Source organism: Mandrillus leucophaeus, unplaced genomic scaffold (assembly GCF_000951045.1).
Source record: "Mandrillus leucophaeus isolate KB7577 unplaced genomic scaffold, Mleu.le_1.0 Scaffold154, whole genome shotgun sequence".
Lineage (NCBI taxonomy): Eukaryota > Metazoa > Chordata > Mammalia > Primates > Cercopithecidae > Mandrillus > Mandrillus leucophaeus.
Genome location: NW_012101521.1, coordinates 2,010,421 through 2,036,675, shown reverse-complemented (window position 1 = coordinate 2,036,675; position 26,255 = coordinate 2,010,421). Strand labels below are relative to the sequence as shown.

At 48.6% G+C, this 26,255-nt stretch overlaps 1 protein-coding gene across 2 annotated transcripts in view; it reads left to right on the top strand.

Moving 5' to 3' along the window:
- TPST2 (tyrosylprotein sulfotransferase 2) overlaps positions 1 to 24,868 on the top strand; it is a 39,031-nt gene extending 14,163 nt beyond the window's left edge. For both annotated transcript variants that reach the window (XM_011975352.1, XM_011975351.1), the window contains exons 2-7: positions 5,598 to 5,669; positions 10,989 to 11,918; positions 16,165 to 16,363; positions 19,911 to 19,961; positions 22,353 to 22,401; positions 24,347 to 24,868. In XM_011975352.1, coding sequence (XP_011830742.1) covers positions 11,077 to 11,918; positions 16,165 to 16,363; positions 19,911 to 19,961; positions 22,353 to 22,394 — 1,134 coding nt within the window. In that variant the 5' untranslated portion in view covers positions 5,598 to 5,669; positions 10,989 to 11,076 and the 3' untranslated portion in view covers positions 22,395 to 22,401; positions 24,347 to 24,868. The remainder of the gene's footprint in view (positions 1 to 5,597; positions 5,670 to 10,988; positions 11,919 to 16,164; positions 16,364 to 19,910; positions 19,962 to 22,352; positions 22,402 to 24,346) is intronic.
- Positions 24,869 to 26,255: the final 1,387 nt, after the last annotated feature.

The window sequence follows — 26,255 nt, the reverse complement described above, 5'->3', positions numbered from 1 at the left end:
TGGAAAGAGGGAGCAAAGTCCCCTCCCATGGTCTCCTGCTGCCTGTTTTTGTTGTTGTTGTTGTTTGAGATGGAGTCTTGCTCTGTCACCCAGGCTGGAGTGCAGTGGTGCGATCTTGGCTCACTGCAACCTCTGCCTCCCAGGTTCAAGCGATTCTCCTGCCTCAGCCTCCCGAGTAGCTGGGAGCTCCCAGGTGCGTTCCACCATACCCGGCTAATTATTATTATTATTATTGTATTTTTAGTAGAGAGGAGATGTCACCATACTGCAACCTCTGCCTCCCAGGTTCAAGCGATTCTCCTGCCTCAGCCTCCCGAGTAGCTGGGAGCTCCCAGGTGCGTTCCACCATACCCGGCTAATTATTATTATTATTATTGTATTTTTAGTAGAGAGGAGATGTCACCATGTTAGCCAGGATGGTCTTGATCTCCTGACTTCGTGATCCGCCCGCCTTGGCCTCCCAAAGTGCTGGGATTACAGGTGTGAAATGAAACCCTGCTGTTTCCAACAACCAGCTGATTCTGGCTTAATCTGAATTTTTTTTTTTTTTTTTTTGAGATGGAGTTTTGCTCTGTTGCCCAGGCTGGAGTACAGTGGCGCGATCTCGGCTCACTGCAACCTCTGTCTCCTGGGTTCAAGCGATTCCCCTGCCTCAGCCTCCTGAGTAGCTGGGATTACAGCCACGCGCCACCATGCCCAGCTAATTTTTTGTGTTTTAGTACAGATGAGATTTCACTGTGTTGGCCAGGATGGTCTCGATCTCCTGATCTCGTGATCTGCCCACCTCGGCCTCGCAAAGTGCCAGGATTACAGACATGAGCCACTGTGCCTGGCTGCTGCCCCTGTTTTATGAGCCGCATGACACCATGCTAGGGATGACACCTTGAAGACAGAACCGCATTCAGAAACTGGCCTTTCCTCTTACTAGTTGTGTGGCTTCTGCTAATCACTCCATCTCTTGGAGCTTCAATTTCTTCACTTCTCAGATGGGGATAAAAATCCCCACTGTACAAGGATTTGCTGAAAACAAGAGCCAGCAGGCAGGTAGCACTTGCTCTGGGCCAGGTGCTGTTCCAACATGCCCTGATTTATTTGTACTTCCCAGCACTCCTACAAGACTAGTTTCTCATTTGCACGGGGCACATTTCCAAGTGCCCTTCTAGGAGGCGTTACAGGTTGCCTGTCCCTTTATCTGAAATGCTTGGGACCAGAAAGGTTTTGGATTTCAGATTTTTTTTTTTCTTTTAAGGCAGGGTCTCCCTCTGACACCCAGGCTGGAGTGCAGCGGCATGATCATGGCTCGCTTTAACCTTGACCTCCTGGGTTCAAGTAATCCTCCTGCCTCAGCATCCCAATTAGCTGGGACTACAGGCAAGCACCACCACACCTGGCTAATTAAAAAAAGTTTTTTTAGTAGTGATGGGGTCTCAGTTTGTTGCCCAGACTGGTCTCAAACTCCTGGGCTCAAGCGATCCTCCTGCCTCAGCCCTCAAAGTGCTGGGATTACAGGCATGAGCTACCACACCTAGCTTGAATTTTTTCCGAGTTTGGAATATTTGCATTATTTTGATCAGTTCAGCATCCCTACTCCAAAATACTCTACTGAGCATTTTCTTTCCTTTCTTTCCTTCCTTCCTTTCTCTCTTTCTCTCTCTCTTTCTTTCTCTCTTTATCTCTCTTTCTCCCTCTCTCTTTCTCCTTCCTTCCTTTTCTTTCTTCTTTTCTTTCCTTTTCCTTTTCTTTCATTTTCCTTTCTTTTCTTTTCCTTTCCCCTTTCCTCTTTCCTTTCCTTTCCCCTTTCCCCTTTCCTTTCCTTTCCCTTCCCCTTTCCCCTTTCCTTTCCCTTCCCCTCTTTGCTTCCCCTCCCCTCCCCCTCTCCCCTTCCCTTTCCTTTCGAGATGGGGTCTCGTTGTATTAATAGCTCAGGCTGGTCTTGAACTCCTGAGCTTAAGTGATTCTCCCACCTCGGCTTCCGAAAGTGCTGGGATTACAGGTGTGAACCACCATGCCCACACCTGATGAGCGTTTTCTGTGAGCATCATGTCGGCACTCCACAAGTTTTGGATTTTGGAGCATTTCATATTTTGAAATTCTGCATTAGGGCTACTTGACCTGTATTATCATCCCCATTTTACAGATGAGAAAACCAAGTGTCAGAGAGGCTAAGTGACTTGCCAAGGTCCTTCAGCCAGTAGCCGGTGCAGCAGGATTTTGAACCCAAGCAGTCTGGGCCCATAACATGTATGGTGTACAATTCAAAAAATACTAGTCGCTTTATTATTTTATCATGTGGAAAGACAATAAGATGACACCATCAAGTTATGTTTTTAGGAGAAAAATATCACCTACCACCCGAATACCACCCCTGGTAGCAATGTTTTTTGTTTGTTTGTCTGTTTTAAGGCAGTCTCACTCTGTCATCCAAGCTGGAGTGCAATGGCTTGATCCTAGCTCACTGCAGCCTCAACCTCCTGGGCTCAAGCAATCCCCCCACCTTGGCCTCCAGAGTAGCTGGGACTACAGGCGTGCACCACCCCATGCCTGGTTACCTGGTGGCAGTTGAGTCTTATTTCCTTCTTGGCTTTTTTCTTAAGTGTGGTTTCTATTTGTTGGCGATTTTGCTTTGTGGTAGAGTCGTGTTCACCCTGCACCCACATGGGACTTTCTTAGCTTAAAATGGAGAACATGGCACCACCTGTCTGATGGGGCTGATGTGAGGATGAAACCAGGTAGGGCATGGAAAGCCCTTGCTTTGGTGTTAAATACACAGGGGTGCTGTGTATTTAATATATTCCTCCTGCAAAAAAAGGAGGGGCTGGGTGCAGCGGCCCACACGTGAAGTCCCAGCACTGTGAGAGGCACAGGCAAGAGGATCGCTTGAGCTCAGGAGTTTGAGACCAGCCTGGGCAACAAAGCGGGACCCCATCTCTACACAAAAATACAAATATTAGCCAGGCACGGTGGCATGCACCTGTAGTCCTGGATATTTGGGAGGCTGAGATGGGAGGATCGCCTGAGCCCAAGGAAGTCAAGGCTGCAGTGAGCCAAGATCATGCCACTGCACTCCAGTCTGGGCTGGACAGAATGAGACCCCCTCTCAACAACAACCACCACAGCAACAACAAAAAAAAGGAGAGCTCTTTGACTCCCACCCCTCCCTCTCATTTGCCCTCTAATTAGCACTGCCCAGCAGAACGCTCTGCCGTGATGAGAATGTTCTGTGCAGAGGTCAGCAAATTTCTATAAATGTCCAGATAGTAAATGTTTCCAATTTTGTGGTGTTTATGTGGTTTCTGTTGCTGTTGCTCCTCCTTCTCTCTCTCCTCTTCCTCCTCCCTTCACCCTCTTCCCTTGATAAAACTTACAAACCATTCTTAGTTCAAGGGTGCTTTGAAAACAGGCCCTGGGTTGGATTGGGCCATCATTTGCCCGCCCCCTCCTACATGTGCACTGTCCGGTACAGTAGCCACTGGTCACGTGTGGCTTCTGGGCACTTGTAGTGTGGCTAGTGCAGATGAGAAGCTGGATTCTTAATTGTATTTAATGTTACCTAAGGTGAGTTTAAATAGTTATGTGTGGCTGGGAGCTGCATGTTGGATACACAGCTCCGAGTGACTGACAGCCCTGTCCCATTGCTCTGAAAGGGCCTGTGTTCCCTGGAGGGGGATGGCTGCGCTCATGGGCCATGGGAGCTGCCTGGCTGGCAGGCCACTTGGGCTCGCTGGCATTTCAAGAGCTGTCTGAGGGCAGCTGGGCGAGCCATCCTGCCTCTGAAAGAGCTTCCAGCGCCTGCTTCCTAATTGGTTTTATTTATGCCAAGAGAGCAGGCCTCACATCATTGGCCGCCCATGTTCCAGGAGTGCCGGGGCTTGAGTGTCTGTAGTTTGGGGGTGGCCTGCTGGGGGGGTCTGGGTTGCTGTGGTTACACCTTGGTTCCCTTTTCCATCTGGGTTTAGATGTCCTCATTGGCCTGATATTTCAGGAATAGGAAAATGGTATGGAGAAAAGGAGTGAGTGAATAGGAAGGAATGGAGGACCAAGAAACGCAGTCAACAGCCTGCAGCCTGTTTATTGCCATCATGGCATAAATAATAAAAGCTGAGTTTGTTTGCTTGTTTGTTTTCTTTTTTTTTGAGACACGGTCTTGCTCTGTTGCCCAGACTGTAGTGCAGTGGCACAATCACAGCTCGCTGCAACCTTGACCTCCTGGGCTTAAGCAATCCTCCCATCTCAGCCTCTCAAGTAGCTGGGGCTATAGGCGTGTACCATCACCTGGATAATTTTTTATTTTTTGTAGAGACTGGGTCTCCCCCTGTTGCCGAGGCTGGGTCTCGAACTCCTGGGCTCAAGCGATCCTTCTGCCTCTGCCTTCCGAAGTGCTGGGATCACAGGCATGAGCCACCATGCAAAGCCTGGCTGAGATTTAAAAAGCTGAGATTTCAAAGTCTTGTTACCCTGGTTAAAACCTCCTGTTTACAGAATAGGAGAAGTCCCAGAGGAGGGATGTATATAGTCAAGGAGTTGGCCAACTCCAGAGCTGCATTCCAAATCACCCCTACCTCCTGAAACAGGACTGACAGGCGGGAGGTTTAGCTTCAGACTTAGTATGTGAGTCTGTAAAGTGATTTCTCCTTGTGGGCCTCAGTTGTCCCATCTGTAAAATGGGGAAAGGTATGAATTGGACTAAAAATATTCTCTACCCTAAGTGGTAAGATATATATACACACACATACATATGTGTGTGTGTGTGTATGTATATGTGTGTGTACACACACACACACACACACATATATATATATACACACACACCCTGCCCTAAAGCTACAATGATTCCACTTTGGCCTGATTCTGGCTACATGCCAGGACTCATCATGGACACAGCCTCGTTCCTGTAACATGGGAGATTAAGTGTTAGGAAGGTCTGGATGGTGAAACTCTTTTCACCCATTCCTTGGGTAAGTTGCTCTTCCTCTTGGTGTCATGCTTTCTCATCTGTAAAATTGGGATCATCACACTTTCCTTTTATTGGGGTTTGAATGACACAGGTATTTGCGTGGTAGGCATTTGGTCAGTGTTAGGTGGTGATAGTAGGATGTTGTGTTCAATTCCAGGAGGCAGCATATTCATTGTAGGCTGGGCACATGGCACCATTTGGAATTGTGCAGTCCACAACCTGATCAGCCATACCCAGCCATCTCAGGTGGCAATAGTGGTGTGTCGTGGTGGTGGTGGTTGCTTATTGTTATATTTACTTTTCCTGGAGTCCAAGGTCCCTAGGCCAAGAGGAAGGGAGAGGCCTGGTTGGCATAAGTCAGGGGCTCCCTAAGGCAGTAGTGCCTTAGCTCAGACTTCACCTCACACCTCTCTGCCTGAGAAGTGAGCCAGTTCATTCCCTGTAGGAGCAGGTAAGTTGAGACTCCAGCTGTTGTCTCTTGAGCTGAAGCGGCCTCCCCTGCATTCCAGAGTCCTTCTCCCAAATGTCACTGTCTGGTGTTCTTGAGATCCTAAACCCTCACTCTGCCTCTTTGAAGGGGCCAGGGACTTGGCCCCTCTCCACGGTGCCCATCCCTGATGCAATATCTCCTTTGCCTCTCCAGGGCTCTGCCAGCAGACAGCCTTGGCACACAGGCACAAGAACTGGAGCCCAGAGATGAGAGTGCCCACAGGAGGTAAGTACACCCAGAAGGAATTTCCGCTGGAGTCCTGGCCCCTCCTGAGATCACCCTCCAAAAGTCCCCTCCGTGCCCCCAGCCTCCATGATTGGGCACCTGGGCAAGCTCCCCCGGCTAGTTTTCACCTTTCTATTCAGCCAGCAGGTTGGAAATCTGGTACTAGAAAAAGCTGCATCCCAGCAAGCACCATAGAGAGACGAGCATCTTCTTTGTCTCTTAGGAAGACGATTCTCCAGGTGATAGGAGAGAGAAGGCTGAGTCTCGAAGTGGGCGTGGGACTTGCCCAGTGTCACGGAGCAGATGCAAGGCATAGCCAGAACCCAAACCCTCTTGTGTCCCGTTCTGCTGGCATTAGTGTTTTGGGTATGCTTTCTCAGCACCCCACAGGAGTTCCCTGGCCTTCCGAATAGCTTCCTTGAGAAAAGGGTATTATTATTCCTTTTTTGGAGAAGAAAGTAGAAGCTCAGAGAAGTGATATCTTTTGTCCAGATCACCAGCTGGCAAGTGGCAGAAGCGAGATTTGAACCTGGGAGTGTAGTACTCCAAGTTAGAAGCCCTCACCCATCATCCTCAAGAGGATGCCAGGACGCCTCCCTTGCCAGGGTCCAGCAGGGTGATGAGGGGGTCGGGCAGGCCTAGTTCCCTGGGCTGGGCCCTCTAGCTCCTCCCAGAGTGGGATCCCTAGCTCTGGGTAACCAGGAAGCTATACTGTCTGCTTTGTGGGTTCCAGGCTGCTTTCTGTGTCCCAAGTCACCCTGCTTTTTCTTTTCAAGCCATCCTGCAGGTCGTTGCTGTCTTCTGCTCACTTCTGACTTGCCTGCTTTGAGCTATTTTCTTCAGCCTTGGCCTGGTCTGATCAAGGACTGCCACTCTGGCCGTGCAACCTTGGACAAGCTGCTTCATCTCTTTGAGCTTAGATATTGCAGGGAAAATGCTTTAGCAGAGTTTATGCTCCATAAATGCAAACACCTTTGCTGAACATAAAATGCTGAAGCTGGCCAGGTGCTTTGGCTCACACCTGTAATCCCAGCACTTTGGGAGGCCGAGGCGGGCAGATCACCTGAGGTCAGGAGTTCGAGACCAACCTGGCTAACATGGTGAAACCCCAACTCTACTAAAAATACAAAAAACAATTAGCCAAGGTGGGGACGCTGTCACTGAAATCCTAATAACTGACAGAATTCTAGTCACAGGTCTCGGGAGAATTTCACTGAGCTTCTGATGAAGAGAAGGGGTCATTGCAGGAATTTCTGAATGGCTTCATGTCCTGTTCAGCCTGCCTCCCCCCAGGAAGTAGCCCTGAAATAGCTTTCCCCATCGCAGACCCTGAATCGAGGGTACAAATGAAGCCCCAACTTCTTCAGCAGAACTTCATCAGCACGTTTTTCTGAAGAGAGGGAAATTAACCAAGGCACAGAGAGGCCGGTGACCCCAGCCTGAGATCCATCTCTGCTTTGTCAGCTGCTTCTCACATTTTCACAGCAGCCTCTGAGGTCAGTGGATCCACCCTGATTTTGCAGCTGAAGAGACTGTGGCTAAGATGGGGGAAGTGACTCTCCCAAGCCACACAGCCAGGAAGTCCTAGTCTCTTAGCAGTTTCCACCCCAGGCCTGAGACTGTGTTCCTTCCCTTTTGATGGTTATTTTCTACCTGCTATAGCCTGAGAGGGCCCAGGCAGCCCAAGCCCTTGCAGGTGGATAGGCCCAGCCGCAGACTGGGTCCTTGGGTGGTTTTGGGTGGAACCTCACATCCAAAGAGGCGTGCTGTCTTCCCACGGGCTTCCACCAGACCCTCCATTCACTAAGTCACTCTCAGTTCCCCAATCATGCTGCGTCCTTTCCTGCCTGTGGCTCTGCACTGGCTATTCCCTTTGCTGGGAACGTCCTTCTTTCCCTTCTCCACCTGCCTGTTTCCTACCCACCGCTCAAAATTCTGCATGAAGGCTACCTCCTGCAGGAGGCCTTCCCTCACCTAGGCAGGTAGAACCCATCAGTCTCTCTCAGGCACACGTCCATAGTAAGAGTAGACTTGGGGCCGGGCGCAGTGGCTCAAGCCTGTAATCCCAGCACTTTGGGAGGCAGAGACGGGCGGATCACGAGGTCAGGAGATCGAGACCATCCTGGCTAACACGGTGAAACCCCGTCTCTACTAAAATTAAGAAATACAAAAAAAAACTAGCCGGGCGAGGTGGCGGGCGCCTGTAGTCCCAACTACTCGGGAGGCTGAGGCCAGAGAATGGCGTGAACCCGGGAGGCGGAGCTTGCAGTGAGCTGAGATCCGGCCACTGCACTCCAGCCTGGGTGACAGAGCGAGACTCTGTCTCAAAAAAAAAAAAAAAAAAAAGAGTAGACTTGGGAGGCTGAGGCTCCCAGCACATAGCGGGTGCCCATTACATGTTGGAATAAGTAAATAACCAATGATTATGGTAGAACTCACTAATATTCTTGGGCCAGATGGGGTAGCTCATGCCTGTAATCCCATCATTTTGGGAGGCTGAGGTGGGAGGATCACTTGAGGCCAGTAGTTTGAGACCAGCCTGGGTCACAGAGTGAGACTCTCTACAGAAAAAAAAAAAAAAAAAAGAAATTGCTGTTATTCTTTCCATTGCTCCCTATGTGCTGGGCACCTCCTTAAATATTTTCCATATTGAGGGTTGCTTACTACTCATAACAGCCCTTTGAGGTTGACACTCTTAGGCCCATTTTCTAGATGAGGCTCAGAGGAGTCCCTTGCCCAGGCTCATTCAGCTAGGAAGTGGCAGAGCTGGGATTTGAACCCGGCTTACCTGACTCCTTGAATGACCAGAGACTTCAGCCCTCACTTTGCTTCTGGAAAGAGGTAAGAGGGGCAGTCAGGGAAACTAAGCCTCAGAAACACAGCAAGGGTGAGGCAGAGAATGGCTGGGGCAATCTGAGATTGGCTGAGTGTCCCTCCAGGGCCAGGGTCTGCACCGTCTGCATTGGGCTCAGGTTGCAAAATCAGGGGATTTGGGGGGTGATCTGGGAAGGAAGGCGGATCTGTCACTGAGGGATGTGACAGAGGGTGTGGCCTTGCTTTTTAAAATGAGCCCTTACCTGAAAAATTGCCACTGAAGTCTGATCTTCTTTATCAGCAACTCCTGGGAGGGGCGAGGAGCCCAGGCCTAGGAGCACCATTCTGTCCTAAGTTGTCCTCTCCCTTCCTTCCCCAATCATCCTTAAAGGTCTGGCACCCCTGAGCCTACCCAGGACACGGGCAGGAGCCTCCTGCATGGCCTCCTGATCTCCATCCTCACCCCTCAGGGGCTGTCTATAGAGTGAGTCCAGCTCCTTCCCTTGTTCCTGAGGACCTGCCTGGCCTCGCCCCATCTTTCCCTCTCCCCCTCTAGCCCCAGCAGCCTCTTCTCAGTTTTTTTTTTTTCCTTTTTTTTTTTTTTTTAATTTTTTTGAGACAGGGTCTAGCTCTGTTGCCTAGGTTGGAGTGCAGTGGCCCAGTCATAGCTCACTGCAGCCTTGACTCCCCAGGCTCAAGTGATCCTCCCATCTCAGCCTCTCAAGTAGCCAGGACTGCAGGCAGGCACTACCATGCCCACAGAGACAAGGTCTCACTAAGTTGCCCTGGCTGGTCTCAAGTTCCTGGCCTGAAGTGATCTTCCCACTTTGGCCTTCCAAAATGCTGAGATTACAGGTGTGAGCCGCCACTCTCAGCCTCAAGTTCTTGAAGACCTCACACTCTTTCTCATCTGAGGGCCTTTGCACTCTCTGTTCTCTCTGCTTGTAACACCCTCCCCACATGCAAAGACATGGCCGGCTCCTTCTCATACTGGTCTTGACTTGGATACCACCTCCTTCAGGAAGCCTCCCCTGACTACCTTCCTCCTTCCCCTCCTTGGTTCCTCTCACAGTGTCCTGTTCATTTCTTTGAAACAGTTATCATGGTTTGTCCATACCTTGTTTATTATGTGCTTCTCCTGCTAGGACCTAAGCTCCTTGAGGTCAGAGTCCTGGCTGTCTTGTCCATTGTCCTATTTCCAGCACCAAACACAGTGCCTGGCACTTTAGTGAATGAAGAATAAATGATGGAATGATGATCCTGGAAGAAGTGTAGCCCAGGATATGCTCAGCCTTCTCCTGAAAAATGTTTTCCATGGAGGCAGAGTGGTGATTTAAAGCAGAGCTGGCTGGTCTGGGTTGGAACCGTGGAGCCTGGTTTGGCTGCTTCCCAGCTGGGCAACCGAGCAACTTTTCTGTACCTTAGTTTCTTCTCTCTACAATGATGATTTCATAGCACTTAATCTGTGCCAGGCTCGGCTCATTCAGGCTCTGCTCATTTTGAGACAGGGTCTTGCTCTGTGGCCTAGGTTGGAGTGCGGTGGCCCAATCATAGCTTACTGCAGCCTTGACTTCCCAGGCTCAAGTGATCCTCCCATCTCAGCCTCTCAAGTAGCCTCTCAAGGCGCCTTCCAGAAATATTTATTGAGCAACTACTAGGTGTCGGGCACTGTGCTAAGAGTTGAGGGGTACAGCAGTGAACAAAACCAGCAAAACTCCCTGCCCTCATAGAGCAGACCTGCTGGAATCTGACATTATATATTTTGATAGTAAATTTTATAATAATGATCACTGTGTCCATTGATCCAATGAAACAGCTGAGGGATTAAGGAACCTGCCAAGGTCCCACAGCTAGGAAGTGGAGAGAAGGATTTGAACTTAGGCTGCCGGGCTGTAGCATCCCTTGGGCTGATAACAGTACCTCCCTTCCTAAGGTTGTTGGAAGATCCCATGAGTTAAGATAGGTAAAGTGGCTGGACACTGTGGCTCACCCCTGTAATCCCAGCACTTTGGAAGGCCGAGGTGGAAGGATTGCTGGAAGCGAGACCCTGTTTCTAAAAATTAACCAGGTGTGGTGGTGTGTGCCTGTAGTCCCAGGTACTTGGGAGGCTGAGGCAGAGGACTGCTTGAGCCCAGGAGTCCGAGGCCGCAGTGAGCTGTGATCTCACCACTCAGTGCACTCCAGCATTAAAAAAAAAAAAAAAAAAAAGACCGGATGGCTCATGCCAGTAATCCCATCACTTTGGGTAGGAGGTAGGGGGAGGTAGGAGGATCACCCAAGCCCACGAATTCAAGAGCAGCCTGGGCAACATGGTGAGACCCCGTCTCTTTAAAAAACAAAAAAAATTTTTAAAGTGCCCAGTAGGGTGCCAGGCACACAGCTAGTGTTTATGAAAGTTGCCCTCTGCATTCATGTCAGCAGTTTGCAGTTATAGGGCTTTGCAGTTACTGGAGAGCTCACAGCTCATAGACCTTCCTGACTATGCATGTCCCCCTCTTTCCCCAGATGTGAGCCTGGCGGGCTGCCAGCTAACCTGTCGCTGAAGCCCCAGAAGCGGGTCCTCAGGCCGGGCCTGCCCCGCCTCCGGCCCAGCATGCGCCTGTCGGTGCGGAGGGTGCTGCTGGCAGCTGGCTGTGCCCTGGTCCTAGTGCTGGCGGTTCAGCTGGGGCAGCAGGTGCTAGAGTGCCGGGCGGTGCTGGCGGGCCTGCGGAGCCCCCGGGGGGCCATGCGGCCGGAGCAGGAGGAGCTGGTGATGGTGGGCACCAACCACGTGGAATACCGCTACGGCAAGGCCATGCCGCTCATCTTCGTGGGCGGCGTGCCGCGCAGTGGCACCACGTTGATGCGCGCCATGCTGGACGCCCACCCCGAGGTGCGCTGCGGCGAGGAGACCCGCATCATCCCGCGCGTGCTGGCCATGCGCCAGGCCTGGTCTAAGTCTGGCCGTGAGAAGCTGCGGCTGGACGAGGCGGGGGTGACGGATGAGGTGCTGGACGCCGCCATGCAGGCCTTCATTCTGGAGGTGATTGCCAAGCACGGAGAGCCGGCCCGCGTGCTCTGCAACAAAGACCCATTTACGCTCAAGTCCTCCGTCTACTTGTCGCGCCTGTTCCCCAACTCCAAATTCCTGCTGATGGTGCGGGATGGCCGAGCCTCCGTGCACTCCATGATCACGCGCAAAGTCACCATCGCGGGCTTCGACCTCAGCAGCTACCGCGACTGCCTCACCAAGTGGAACAAGGCCATCGAGGTGATGTACGCCCAGTGCATGGAGGTGGGCAAGGACAAGTGCCTGCCTGTGTACTACGAGCAGCTAGTGCTGCACCCCAGGCGCTCACTCAAGCTCATCCTCGACTTCCTTGGCATCGCCTGGAGCGACGCTGTCCTCCACCATGAAGACCTCATTGGCAAGCCGGGTGGCGTCTCCCTGTCCAAGTGAGTGGAGCCCCTGATGCTTCCACTCTAGACTCCGGCCCTGGAGTCAGAGGCACCAGGCGAGAAAATCAGCACTGCCTCTCCTGAGCTGTGTGGCCTTGGGCAAGTCACTATATCTCTCTGAGCCTCTGTTTCATTATCCCAAAAAATGACAATGACCCCTCTCCTTTCTGAGAGAATCTGCAGACTTCGTGGGCTGTTTGTTTTTTGAGACAGTGTCTCAGTCTGTTGCCCGGCTGGAGTGCAGTGGTGCATTCAGCTCACTACAGCCTCCACCTCCCTGTTCAAGTGATCCTCCCACCTCATCTTCCTGAGTAGCTGGGACTACAGGCATGCGCCACCAAGCTGGGCTAATTTTTGTATTTTTGGTAGAGATGGGGTTTTGCCATGTTGCCCAGGCTGGTCTCAAACTCCTGGCCTCAAGCAAGCCTTCCACCTCAGCCTCCCAGAGTCCTGGGTTTACAGGCATGAGCCACCATGCCCAGCCTGGAATCTGCAAACTTTGAATATGCTTTGTAGTAAGGCAATAGTGGGTAAAGGCTAAGAGCTCAGATTCCAGTACAAGGATGTCTGGGTTCAAACCTCAGCTCTGCCACTTCCTAGCTGTGTGACCCTGGGCAAGCGACTCAACCCCTGTGCTTCCATTGCTTCATCTATAACATGGAAATATAATTTTCCCACTTTATAGATACCTGTGGGCATCAAATAGGTTAATACATGTTAGGTGCTATTATTACTGTTTTAGTGTTGATCCTGCTGTTATTGATGGACTACTCATCATCCTCACCATTGTCATTTAATGAGTGCCTACTGTATGGCAAGTATTGGGTTAAGCCCCCAATAAGTTTATCTCCTTTAATCCTTACACCAACCTGAAGACATAGGAACACCTCTTAGCCCCATTTTATAGACCGAAAAACTGAATCTCACAGAGGAGAAGTTACTGGCCTCAGGCTACACAGCTAACAAAGCATGGTGCTAGGATTGGAACCCAGGACTGGTTTTTGGGATTTTTTTTAGTTTTTGTTTTTTTGAGACAGGGTTTCACTCTGTTGCCCAGGCTGGAGTACAGTGGCACGATCCCAGCTCACTGCAGCCTCGGCCTTTTGGGCTCAAGCTATCTCCCGCCTCAGTCTTCTGAGTAGCTGGGACTACAGGCGAGTACCTCCACACCTAGCTCATTTTTTTTTTCTAGTAGAGATGAGATCTCAGTAAGTCTTCCAGGCTGGTCTCCAACTCCTGAGCTCAAGCCATCCTCCTATCTTGACCTCCCAAAGTGCTGGGATTACAGGTGCCTGACCTATTGTGTTCTTAAACTGTCCATGTCCAGAACTCCTCCCATCCTCCCCTTCACTCCCTCTCATCCTTTCCTTTCCTTCCTCCCTCTGTCCCTTCCTCCCTGCCTTCTTCCATTGGAAAAGCTGCTGTCCCTATCCTGAGACCCAGAGCACTTTGAACAATGCTGGAGCAGAGTATGCAGTCTCTGCGCTTTCCCATCCTGATCAGGCTCTGGATATCCTGAGAGCTCAGCCAAAGGATGGTTCTTCCCCATGGCTGGTCCTGCTGGGCCCCTGCCAGACCCAGAGCAGAGCTAGAGTCTTGCAGCTGCTCTCCCCTTGCAATGAAGTTCCTACATGCCAGGTACCCCAGCCAGTTGATGCTGGAGCTAGGATTTTATAAATTATTATGACAAAAATATTAGGTTACCAAAGTAATACATCTTTACTGTAGAAAATTAGAAAAGATACACCAAAGAAGAAAGGAGAAATAAGCCGTGATCTCACCACCCAGATCTTGATGCGTGGCCTGCTGCACCATTTTCAGGGCCTATTGATGAAACTGGAGTCCAATGAAACATACTCCTCTGTAGCCTTTTTCCATGGTGGTATGGGAGCCCTTGCCAGTGGTAGCCAGCACTCTTTGGCAGCAGCATTTGTTGTTGTTGTTGTTGTCATCACAGAGTCTCGCTCTGTCACCCAGGCTGGAATGTAGTGGCGTGATCTCAGCTCACTGCAACCTCCACCTCCCGGGTTCAAGCAGTTCTCCCTGCCTCAGCCTCCAGAATAGCTGGGATTACAGGCACCCGCCACCACACCCTGCTAATTTTTATATTTTTAGTAGAGATGGGGTTTTGCCATGTTGACCAGCCTGGTCTCGAACTCCAGACCTCAGGTGATCTGCCTGCCTCGGCCTCCCCAAGTGCTGGGATTACAGGCGTGAGCCACCGCGCCTGGCCTGCAGCATCATTTTGAATAGCTGTGCAACAGGCTGCTACAGGGATTGCCATATTCAACTTCACATTCCCTATTGTTGGACACTTCATTTATTTCCAGTTTTACTGATGTGTATCAAGCATTGCCCTCATTCATGTTCTGGGATGTGTCCACCTCATTTCTGCGCCATGAAGTCCTAGAGACACAAGGATTTTGGCAAAAGCCATGCACATACTCAAGATTTTTGACATATTGGGTAGAGTTAAGATTTAAATCCAGGTTTGCAGCCTCTGAATCTGTGTTCTACCCACCAGTCCACACCCTTTCACCTTCCCCCATTCTCTTCACCTCACGCCCAGTCTGGTCTTCCTTTTGCTGCCTCATTCTGTTCTTTCCCAAGTCACCTCTTAGTTGGGATGAAAGCATTTAGAACTAGGCCCTTGATCCTGGGGGTTCCCCACCATTCATCCTGTCAGGCCCCTGAGTTATAATTGGTAAGATCCACGTCATTCCGGTGGCTTGGGAAGAGTTTAGGAAGCAGGTTGAAGATGATGGTTATTTCATGGTAGCAGCAAAAAGTTGGAAACAACCAAAATGTCTGTCTTTAGGGGAATGGAAAAATAAGTGATGGAGGAAGGCTACACAGCTGGCAAAAAGAATGGGATATTGAGTGGCGAAAAAAACTATAGCGTATTTGTTTTACAGCTGCAGACGTGTGTGTGTGAGAGAGAGAGAGAGAGAGCGAGCACGAGACAGCGTGCTAACCCTTATTAAGAATTTACAATGTGTTGACTGGGCACAGTGGCTCATGTCTGGAATCCCAGCACTTTGGGAGGCTGAGGTGGGCAGATTGCTTGAGGTCAGGAGTTTGAGACCAACCTGGCCAACATGGTGAAACCCCGTCTATACTAAAAATACAGAAATTAACTGGGCATGGTGGTGCACGCCTGTAGTTTCAGCTACTTGGGAGACTGAGGCAGGAGAATCGTTTGAACCCAGGAGGCGGAGGTTGCAGTGAGCCGAGATCGTGCCACTGCACTCCAGCCTGGGCAACACAGTGAGACTCCGTCTCAAAAAAGAAAAAAGAACTTAGAATGTGCCCATGCTTTTCTAAGCACTTTCTTTGTATTAACTCATTTACTCTTCAGAGCACCCCAGTGAGGTAGGTACTGTTATCACTGCCAATTACAGAAGAGGAAATTGAGGCTCAGAGAGGTGAAGTAACTTTCCCAAGGCCACACAGCTGGGGAACAGCTGGCATTTGAACCCAGGCAGTCTGGCTCCCTGGTCTGCTCTTATCCACCCTACAGGAAAAGGTTACCGAGAGTGGTGTGCTCCACAGTGCTAAGGCTGAGTACCTGTAGGAAGCTGATGGACTGGCAGTGATGAACACATTGGCTTTTAGCTTCATCATTAGTGTTTTATTACTTTTTTTAGGGACAAAATTTTTTTTTTTTTTTTGAGACAGGGTCTTGCTCTGTTGCCCAGTCTGGAGTGCAGTGGTACAATCACAGCTCAGGCTCACTGCTTCCTCAACCTCCCGGGCTCAAGCAATTCTCCCATCTCAGCCTCCTGAGCAGCTGGGACTACAGGCACTTGTTACCATGCCCAGCTTATTTTTGTAATGGGGTTTCACCATGTTGCCCAAGTTGGTGTCAAACTCCTGAGCTCAAGTGGATCCTTCTGCCTTGGCCTCCTGAAGTGCTGGGATCACAGGTGCGAGCCATTGTGCCTGACCTAAACTGTTGTTATTTTTTAAGCTGGAGAAGTCAAGAAAGCAGAATGTATGTACCCATGGTGTATACTGCTAGTACTTTCTTCTGACTTCTCACTGCATGCTGTGTTCCCATTGTACAGAGGAGGTATGAGGAGGCAAAAATGACTCACCTGCTGTCTCACAGTTGATGGGGCAGAGCTAGGTAGAGGCCAAGTTTCTCCAGTCTTTCCTGCTGCCCCAGTGTGGCTGAGCAGGGAACCCGCTCAGGCACCATCTGGGTCTGCCCTGCCCTCTCCAGCCTCTTCTCTCTCCCCAGGATTGAGCGGTCCACGGACCAGGTCATCAAGCCTGTTAACCTGGAAGCACTCTCCAAGTGGACTGGCCACATCCCTGGGGACGTGGTGCGGGACATGGCCCAGATCGCCCCCATGCTGGCTCAGCTCGGCTATGACCCTTATGCAAACCCCCCCAACTACGGCAACCCTGACCCCATCGTCGTCAATAACACACAGCGGGTGAGTGTGCACCTGTACTTGTGGAAGTGTGCTCTTGGGGATCTGGGGTTTTTGCAGATGTGGAAGCTCCAGCCACCTGAGGAAATGTTCAGTCTCTCGATTCCTGGTCATCTGATTTGTTTCTATCTGATGGACACAGTGAACTGCGTGATTGCTTGGATTTCCGTTTTGCTTGGGCTACAGGGAAGCTCAAAGTCAACTGGTAGCCTATCTCTCATACTCTAACAGCAGGCCAGCTTGTACACTAATTTCATCTTATTTCTCTAATTTTATTTACACTTTTACCCCTATTTTCCTGGCTATTTGTTTATCTGTTTGTAAAGCACCTCAAGTCTTTGTTGAGAGGGGATATAAATAAATAAGATATTGGTCCCTTTCTTGCCTGATAAGGTTTAATGTTGATTTCTCAGACAAATGTGAGTTTGGGGCTGTTTACATTACGTTTAAAATTATCCTTGGTTAAGGTGGTGAAGGGAAATGACTTTTTTTGTTTTGTGTTGTTTTGTTTGAGACATGGTCTTGCTCTGTTGCCCAAGCTGGGTGCATTGGTGCAGTTATAGCTACTGCAGCCCCATACTTCTGGGCTGAAGCCATCCTTTCACCCCAGGCTCCTGAGTAGCTAGGACTACAGGTGCACGCCACCATGCACAGCTAATTTTATTTTTTATAAAGGCGGGGTCTCGCTGTGTTGCGCAGGCTGGTCTAGAACTCCTGGCCGTAAGGGATCCCCCTGCTTCACTCTCCCAAAGTGCTGAGATTACAGGTGTGAGCCTCCAGTGACTGACAAAATGCTTTTGAAGTGTTAAAATAGGCTAATACCCACTGGGTAAAAGAACAGTTAGCACGTTGATGGCTTTATGTATACATTGCCTTTACAGCTTCTAGTTTACTTGAAGTGCTGTGTTCTAACTTCCTTATAGGCAAATATTTGAAAACGGGACCGAGGCCTGAGGAAGAGCTTTCAGAGCCCTTACATCATTAAGACCCAGAGTCTTTAAGCTAAGCTCAGCATTTCTGAGCATGTGCTGATTTTAGGAAGTGAACAGTTCTTGTATTGAATCACAACGGAAAAAAGTTAATCGTCTCTTAGTTCCGTAACCCTTCAGTTGGCTCAACGAGAAAGTTTCTGTTTGGTGCTAGTAAGTCATTAGCGCCTGCCTCTCCAACACTCGCTCATCTCTCTTTAACAAAGAGAATTTACTAACACTGAGCTTTGGGGGCTGTGCCCTTGTAATTGAAGAGTAAGCTTTGTCTGTGGGTCTCGTGAGTTCCTCTTCCTCTTGACATTAGTTGATTTTGCAGACATCTATTTACGGAAATACTCAGAGATTCAATGTACGTACCCAGCCAACACTGACAGGTGAATGGCTGCAACCCAGATGTGGTTTGTTTTTTTTATTATAAATATTATTATTGATTTTTATTTTGTTATTATTCCTTCATAATAGTAATCTTTAAAGCCTACTTACGTGTTTTACATACTTTTATCTACCTATGGGTTGTACATGTATTATCATAATAAAAAATTAATTAACTGGATTAAAAAGAAGATGGTAGTGATCTCACAGTCCAGCCCCAGGTGCTTCTCAGAAGCAGAGGCGAGGACCGGCTGGGGACACTGCAGTAGTGGGCTGGGGTGTTGCTTACTTCACCGTTCTCAGCCAAGGGCCCAGCAGTGGCTCCTCTGGGGTCTCCTTAAAAGGTGGCTGGCTGCCCCTGGCTTGCCCCAAGCTATGGGTCAGAAGTTCCTAGAGTAAGGCCTGACTTTATGTATTTTATAAAACATAAATAATTTTCATGAGCACTGGTGGTTAACATCAACTGTTTGGAGCTTTTTGTGTTTGTTTATTTAAAATAGAAGCTGTCTCTCACTTTCATCCCAAGAGGTTTCTTGCCTGGGGCGGTCAACACGTCTTGGCAAGTGCTAGATCCCTGGTTTAGTTTTTGCCATAGCTTGGCTGTTACTGCGAAGATAAGTCCTCTCACTAAGCCCTGTGAGTGTGCATGCATGCATGTGTGCTTCTGTGTGTGCTGTGGACCCTGTGTGTTCCAATAATGGATCCTGGGACTCAGTAAACGCAGTGGCTAAAAGGACATCTATGCTGATGAAATCGTCTCTGCCTGCACTGCCCATATGGTAGCCACTAGCCGTGTGTGGCCACTGATCCTGTAAAGGGAGGCTAGTCCAAAGTGAGAGGTACTGTTAGTGTAAAATACACACTAGATTTTGAAGACTTAGGACAAAAAAACAAGTATGTAATGTTTCTCATTAGTCACTTTTATGTAAATTACATATTGAGATGTTCATATATTAGATAGGCTGGACATGATGGCTCATGTCTATAATCCTAGCACTTTTGGAGGCCAAGGCAGGCAGATGGCTTGAGCCTAGGAGTTTGAGACCATCCTGGGTAACACGGTGAAACCTCATCTTTACTAAAAATACAGAAAATTAGCTGGACATGGTGGTGCGTGCCTGTAGTCACAGCTACTCAGGAGGCTGAGGTGGGAGAATCACCTGAGGCTGGGAAGTGGAGGCTGCAGTGAGCCGTGATTGCACTACTGCACTCCAGCCTGGGCTATGGGAGTGAGACTCTGTCTCAAAAAAAAAAAAAAAAAAAAAAACTATATCAAATTAAATAAAAGATATTATTAGAATTAATTTCCCTTGTTTCATTTTATTTTTAAACATGACTACTAGCGGAAAGGCCTGAAATGTTCTGGTTCTAACTTTAGGGCCTTTGCTCTGTTGCCTCTGCCTGGAGGGCTTTTTCTTCTGAGCTTAGCCTACCTATTTTTCCTTGTCCTTTGGGTCTCAACTCAAAGGTTATCTATTTCAAGAGGCCCTTTTTATTTTTATTTATATTTTCTTAGAGACAGGGTCTCGCTCTGTCACTCAGGCTGGAGTGGAGTGATGTGATCATGCTTCACCGCAGCCTCAACCTCCCGGGCTCAACCAATCCTGCAACCAAGGCTGCAATAGCTCCAGAGTAGCTGGAACTATAAGTGCATGCCACCACGCCCGGCTAATTTTTAATTTTTGTAGAGATGGGGTTTTGCTGTGTTTCCCAGGCTGGTCTCAAACTCCTGGACTCAGGTGATCCTCCTGCCTTGGCCTCCAGCAGTGCTGGGATTACAGGCGTGAGTCACTGTGCCTGAAGTGAGTCCCTTCTTGACCATCCACTCAAAAGAAGCCCCCTGGTTACTCCTAATCACACCTCTTGACTGTACTTTCTTCACAACAGTTCCCATGGTTTGCTATGTCCTTGTTTATTTGTGTTTATTGTTTCTTGTGTGTTCATCTGGTGCCTCCTCTAGAACGGTAGCTCTAGGGAAACAGGAATTTCAATTATTGGTTAACATTGTGTCAACCAGACACAATACATAGAATAATGCCTGGAAGAAGAGGAGCTTAATCAATGTTTGATGGATGAAGGGATGGGTGGGTGGCGAGGTGGATGGGTGGATGACTAGATGTGTTGGGAATGACAAAATTTTATTTTTTGGTCATTTTCATAATAGTGATACTTCTTTTTCTCTTCCTTAGGTCTTGAAAGGGGACTATAAAACACCAGCCAATCTGAAAGGATATTTTCAGGTTAGAAACCCCAAGGAGAATTCCGAATTCTGTCTTTCTCAGCTATACCTCCAGCTGGCTGTTTGCCCTTGGATGTGTCACTTCTCTACTCTGGTTGATGGTTTTCCCATTATAAAAAGGGGGATGCGGGCTGGCTGCCTGTAATCCCACCACTTTGGGAGGCTGAGGCAGGTGGATCACAAGGTCAGGAGTTCAAGACCAGCCTGACCAACATGGTGGTATATTTTGTACTAAAAATACAAAAATTATCCAGGCGTGGTGGCACACACCTGTAATCTCAGCTACTAGGGAGGCTAAGGCAGGAGAATCGCTTGAAGCCAGGAGGCAGAGGTTGCAGTGAGCTGAGATCACGCCACTGCACTCTCTAGCCTGGGCAACAGAGCGAGACTCCATCTCAAGAAAAAAAAAAGTGGGGGGTGCTGTGGTGATGTGGGCTGGACTAGAGGGTCTCTAAGCACTGATCCGGCTGGGGCCACATCTCAGTGGCCCTTCTGTCAGGGAGCAGCCTTTCACTACATCTTCTGGCTTGAATGCAGTTGGAGGGACTTTGTGGGGACTTTTTTCTTGGGCTGGAATGCAGTGGTGTGATCATGGCACGCTGCAGCCTCCTTCTCCTGGGTTCAAGCAATCCTCCCACCTCAGCCTCCCAGGTAGCTGGGACTACAGACACACACCACCATGCCCGGTTAATTTTTGTGTTTTTTTTTGTAGAGACGGGGTTTTGGCATGTTGCCCAAACTTGAGTTGTATTATTTATAATAAACAGGTAGCAGTTAGTAAAGTGTGCTCCTGTGTCCTTTGAGCTGTTCTAGTGAATTATCAAACCAGAGTGGGGGTTGTGGGAACCTCCAGATCTGTAGTTGGCTGGGAAGAAGTGTGGATAGCCTGCGCACCCCATTGCAGCTGGCATCTAAAGTAGGGCAGTTTGGGAACTGAGCCCTTAATCTATGGCAGCTGATGCTAACTAAGTCTGGGAGTCGGTGTCAGAACTGAACTGAATTGTTGAACGCCCAATTGGTATCCAGATAATCAGAATTGGTCACTGATATTGGAAAACACCCATAAGCCAATATCTGAAAGATTAAAACTAGGTCTGCCACACAAAGCTCTGGATAGAAAAGGCTTCCCAGCAGAGGGAACCGTGAACACCTGAAAGCGGGGAGGGTGGCCGAAACCTCTGGAATGCATATGCACTTTTGCATTCGTTGCAATTATATTTTTGTTTGTTTCTATCCCAATGTGATTTACAGGAATGTTCATTACCGTTTTAATGTTCAAGCTACCTTGTTTTGCTTTCTTAATATTTTCCTATCTTTTGAGTTTCACCGGCACCATTTTGGACGGCTACGTAGCGTTCTGTGGAATGCATGTGCTACCATTTACTAAACAGCTTCTTCCAGACCATTTCCAGTTTTTACGACATCCAGAATGACATTATGTGCACAGTGGAGGACAGTAGGGAGATGAGGGTTGGAAATAGAGGCTTGACACAACTTACCTGCAAGGCAGCCCTCCTGAGCATGGGGGTATGCCATTCCTTCGTATTTTGTTCCTAAAAGCAACAAAAACCAGTCCCAGGTCAGCTAGACATCTTGCATACGTCATACACTGCAAGGAAGTATAAACTGCCCTAACCCTTTTTGTTTGTTTGTTTTTTGTTTTTTGTTTTTGAGATGGAGTTTTCCTCTTGTTGCCCAGGCTGGAGTGCAGTGGTGCAGTCTCGGCTCACTGCAGCCTCTGCCTCCCAGGTTCAAGCCATTCTTCTGCCTCAGCCTCTCAGGTAGCTGGGATTATGGGCACTGGCCACCATGCCCAGCTAATTTTTGTATTTTTAGTAGAGAAGGGGTTTCTCCATGTTGGCCAATCTGGTCTCGAACTCCTGACCTCAAGTGATCCACCCACCTCGGCCTGCCAAAGCTCTGGGATTACAGGTGTGAGCCACGGCACCCAGCCAGGATACCCTTATTCTTTCAGAGATTCCAAGGGTTTGGGGAGCTGTGTGCCAGGAACTGAGGACAGTGACCAAATATTTATTATTACACCACAGCTGAAATGCCATCGTGTAGAGTCCTTTCCTGGCCACCGTTTTTGAAATAGCACAGATACTGATCACTCATAGCAGCCTGTCACATTGCGCAGGTTTGACATTATCTTGCATCTGTGCATGTTCAATACGCTTTTTCTCCAACTTGAACGTAAGTTCCGTGATCCTAGGTTTGGGTCTGTCACACTCACCACGCTATCCCAGCACATGGCACATAGTAGATGTACAGTAAATACTCCATGAGTAAGCATGTACATGCCTCAGTGATGCTGAGGGGTGACCCTCAAGACAGTGAGGCATCCCCCACCTGGCTGTGACCCCTTCCTCTGTGTATTGTCTTTCTCCAGGTGAACCAGAACAGCACCTCCTCCCACTTAGGAAGCTCGTGATTTCCAGGTAAGCCTGTGGACTTCACTGGGGGTTCCCGCTGCTTCTGGGTGGCCCCAGAGCCACTTTTCTGAAAAGCCACTTTTCTGTCCTTCCAGAGCCTCCCTGGGGGAGTCATGTCCACTAGGGTGGGCTGACCCAGCCCCATCAGAGGTTTCCATGGTGACAGACTGGGGATGCTATTTATAGAATCAAGGCTTAGTCTTCTAGCTCTGGATCAAGGACAGGGAGAGGGATTAACGCTGAACCAACCAGAAAAAGGTTTGTCTGACACTGGGGACGGGGCAGGAAGGACCCCTATGATGGGGGACGGGGAGATTCCAGAACCATTTCTGCACAGAATGCTGTCTGCCAGTCTGGCTTCTACAAACAGCATCAGCGTTGGGCTACAGCAGTTAATGTTCTAATAACAGTCACAAGCAGTTATGTTCTAAGAATAACCCCCATGGCCATTGGGCCAGGTACTGGTCCTGTGTTACTCATTTAACCCTCAGCATCCTTGGGAGGCAGATGACATGATCATTCCATTTTACAGAAGAGAAAACCAAAGCACAGAGAAGGGCTTTGACTTGCCCAAGGCTACACAGCCATCAAGGGACAGACTTCCTCCCAGGTTTGCTTCTAGTGAATGATTTTAAGTGCACATTTATCCATCCATATTCTACTAAGGGGTGGGGAAAGGGATTTTTTGAACTTGGCAATTCAAAGATTTAAGAACTCCAGGTTTAACTTCCTTCAGCCCCTGTTTTCTTCATCTGGAGAATGGGGATTCATCATTGCCCACCTCTGCGGTTGGCCATAAGATGGCGTGAGCTGGCCCAGGTGGGAGTGCTTGGAAACTGTGAAGTGCTGGGCCCTCGCTGTGGACTTGGGCACTGGAGTTAAGGCTGCATGAGTGAGCTCGCTTCCTTCTGTCCCCCAGCCTCTATGATCAGGTTCAAGAAAACCTCAAGGGAGGTGATTTTACATTGAAACACAGCTTCCAGCTTGGACTCTTATTTTTAGTCTCTTCATCTATTTTTAAACAATTGGCACATGTTTTAGTTTTTCTTTCAATTTACTTTGCTCCAATCTGCAAGGACTCTGTCATTATCAGGGTTCCCATCTTGAGTTGCACTATATCCCAGAGTTTTTGTTTTTTGGGTGTTTTTTTTTGTTTGTTTTGTTTTGTTTTTTTTTTTTTGAGACAGTCTCACCCTGTTGCCTAGGCTGGAGTGCAGTGGCACGATCTCGGCTCACTGCAATCTCCACCTTCTGGGGTTCAAGTGAGTCTCATGCCTCAGCCTTCCAAGTAGCTGGGATTACAAGTGTGCACCACCACACCCAGCTAATTTTTGTATTTTTAGTAGAGATGGGGTTTCACCATGTTGGCCAGGCTGGTCTCGAACTCCTGGTCTCAAGTGATCTGCCTGCCTCAGCCTCCCAAAGTGCTGGGATTACAGGCATGAGCCACTGCGCCCACCCAAGATCCCATAGTTCTATTCCAAAAAAGAACCCTGTCATGAAAAACAGCTTTCCTCCCTATCATTAGTAGACTCCTGGACCTTCTCATTGACAAAGGCAGATTTGTTACTTGTTTTACTGTTTAAATGAGATACCATATACACGGCGCTTTAGCTGATCCTGGATACAGAGTTGGTCTTGAACTAACATGAGTCCTGCCCTTGCCTCCAAGAATTCATCAGTATTTATCACATAATCACTGTCGTTTGCTCTGTATCCATAAGAAAAGTGTATATTTGAGGTCCAGTGGATGCAAGATGAGATGTGGGGAAGAACCCAGGAAACGTTTTTAAATTTAAACTCTCTCTGGCCATCTGGGATGCATTCGTAAAAACCTTACATGCTTATGCGAATGGATGAAGACAGTATGTTCTGCAATCACATGTATAAATATAAATGATCTATTTCAGAATTGTTACTCTGAGTCTAACACAGTCTTCCCCCCTTTCAGATCTCTGCAAATGAACTTCATTGCCAAGAAGAGAAGAAACTGCATTTAAGTGGAAATCGGACCTCTAATCCAAGCATATTGCTTGCTATTAATCGCCAAAACAGGACTGCTGATGAGGAATGTATTTGCATATGTTTGCAAAAGCTGAATCATTGAAAATGTACCTTGAAACTCTCTATCTTTGGGCACGCCAGGGTAGAGAACGAAGGGTATGGAAGTAGTCCGGCTTTTGAAACTTAGGTATTTTATATTTTTCCCCTCAAGAACTTTTTTTTAAGAGAAAGATTTGCCATCCTCCTTAATTTGCAGGACTGCCTTGGTGGCTTTGTTTGCTGGGACAAGGCCCACAAACTGTGCCTCTCCTATTGACCCTTACTTTGAATTCAAAGAATCTATTTAAGAATTTAATATATGAGGCTTTCTTTGATTCCTCCTCAGTTCTACCTAGTTTCACAGAGAAAAAAAAATACTCTTTGAATAAAGTGAACAGGGGCTCATTTGTTTATGCCTTACTTTACTGAATGAATAGGGTTTTTTTTTTTTTTCTTTCCATACTGGATTTTGTCAGGGAGATTTGTGATGAGCAAAAAGCTGGGGAATATAGGTGCATGTAAGGCACAGCCGAATTCTTGTGTTGGGACCCCCAAGGCCACCCCCAGAATCGATGATTGGCTAGAACTCAGAATTCAGAAGAGCTATTATCCTCATGGTTATGGTTTATTACAGCAAAAGGATGCACATTAGAATCAGCAAAACAGGCTGGGTGCAGTGGCTCATGCCTGCAATCACAGCACTTTGGGAGGCAGAGGCAGGAGGATCACCTGAGGTCAGGAGTTCGAGACCAGCCTGGCCAACATGGTGAAACTCCGTCTCTACTAAAAATACAAAAATTAGCTGGGTGTGGTGGCGTGCACCTGTAATCCCAGCCACTCAGGAGGCTGAGGCAGGAGAATCGCCTGAACCTGGGAGGTGGAGGTTGCAGTGAGCTGAGATCGTGCCATTTTATTCCAGCCTGAGTGACAGAGCAAGACGCCATCTCAAAATAAAATCAGCAAGAGAAAAAGGTGCACAGGGCAGAGTCCAGGAGAGACCAGCCTCAAGCTTCCAGTTGTCCTCTCCCAGTACAGTCTTACAGACACGCTTAATTTTCCCAGCAATGATATGTGACACCACATACTAAATATTACCAGCCAGAAAGCTCACCCTAGCCTTGGGGTCTAGGTTTTTATTGCATGTCAGTCACATGGGGCAATCACATGACTTACTTTAGTTACGTAATCACCAGCCGCTCCAGAGGTCAAAATGATACAGCATGGCCCAAGGTCCCCACCGTAAACCACATTATGAGCACAAACTATCTGGCCTGGTATGGCCCAAGGCCTGAGGTATATAAAGACACCCCTATTTGGGAGGATAGTCGAAGGACTTAGAGGTTATCTCTCAGGAGCCCATTAAGGCCAGTTTTTTCTTTGAGATGTGCTGGGTTTGGACACTTCAAGCCTGCTGAGTTAACCCTTTATAGCAGTCACCAAATGCTGAGGGACGAACTAGGCCTACAATAAGTTTGTATCTTTAAGGGTTAAGGTGTTTTACCCATACCTCCTTGCCTTATATCTCATGATAATATGAGGCTTTTGGAAGGCAGTGACTTATTGTGGCTTGGAGCATGGGTTTTTGGAGTCAGTCTGACCTCCTGGCTGTGTGGCTTGAGACTTTGTCTCTTCATCTATAAAATGGGGAAGTTAAAAGTTCGTAGTGTGTGTGTGTGTCTGTGTGTGTTCAGACAGAATCTCGCTCTGTCACTCAGGCTAGAGTACAGTGGCGTGATCATAGCTCACTGCAGCCTCGGTCTCCTAGGGTCAAGTGATCCTCCCAGCTTAGCCTCCTGAGTAGCTGGGACTACAGGCAT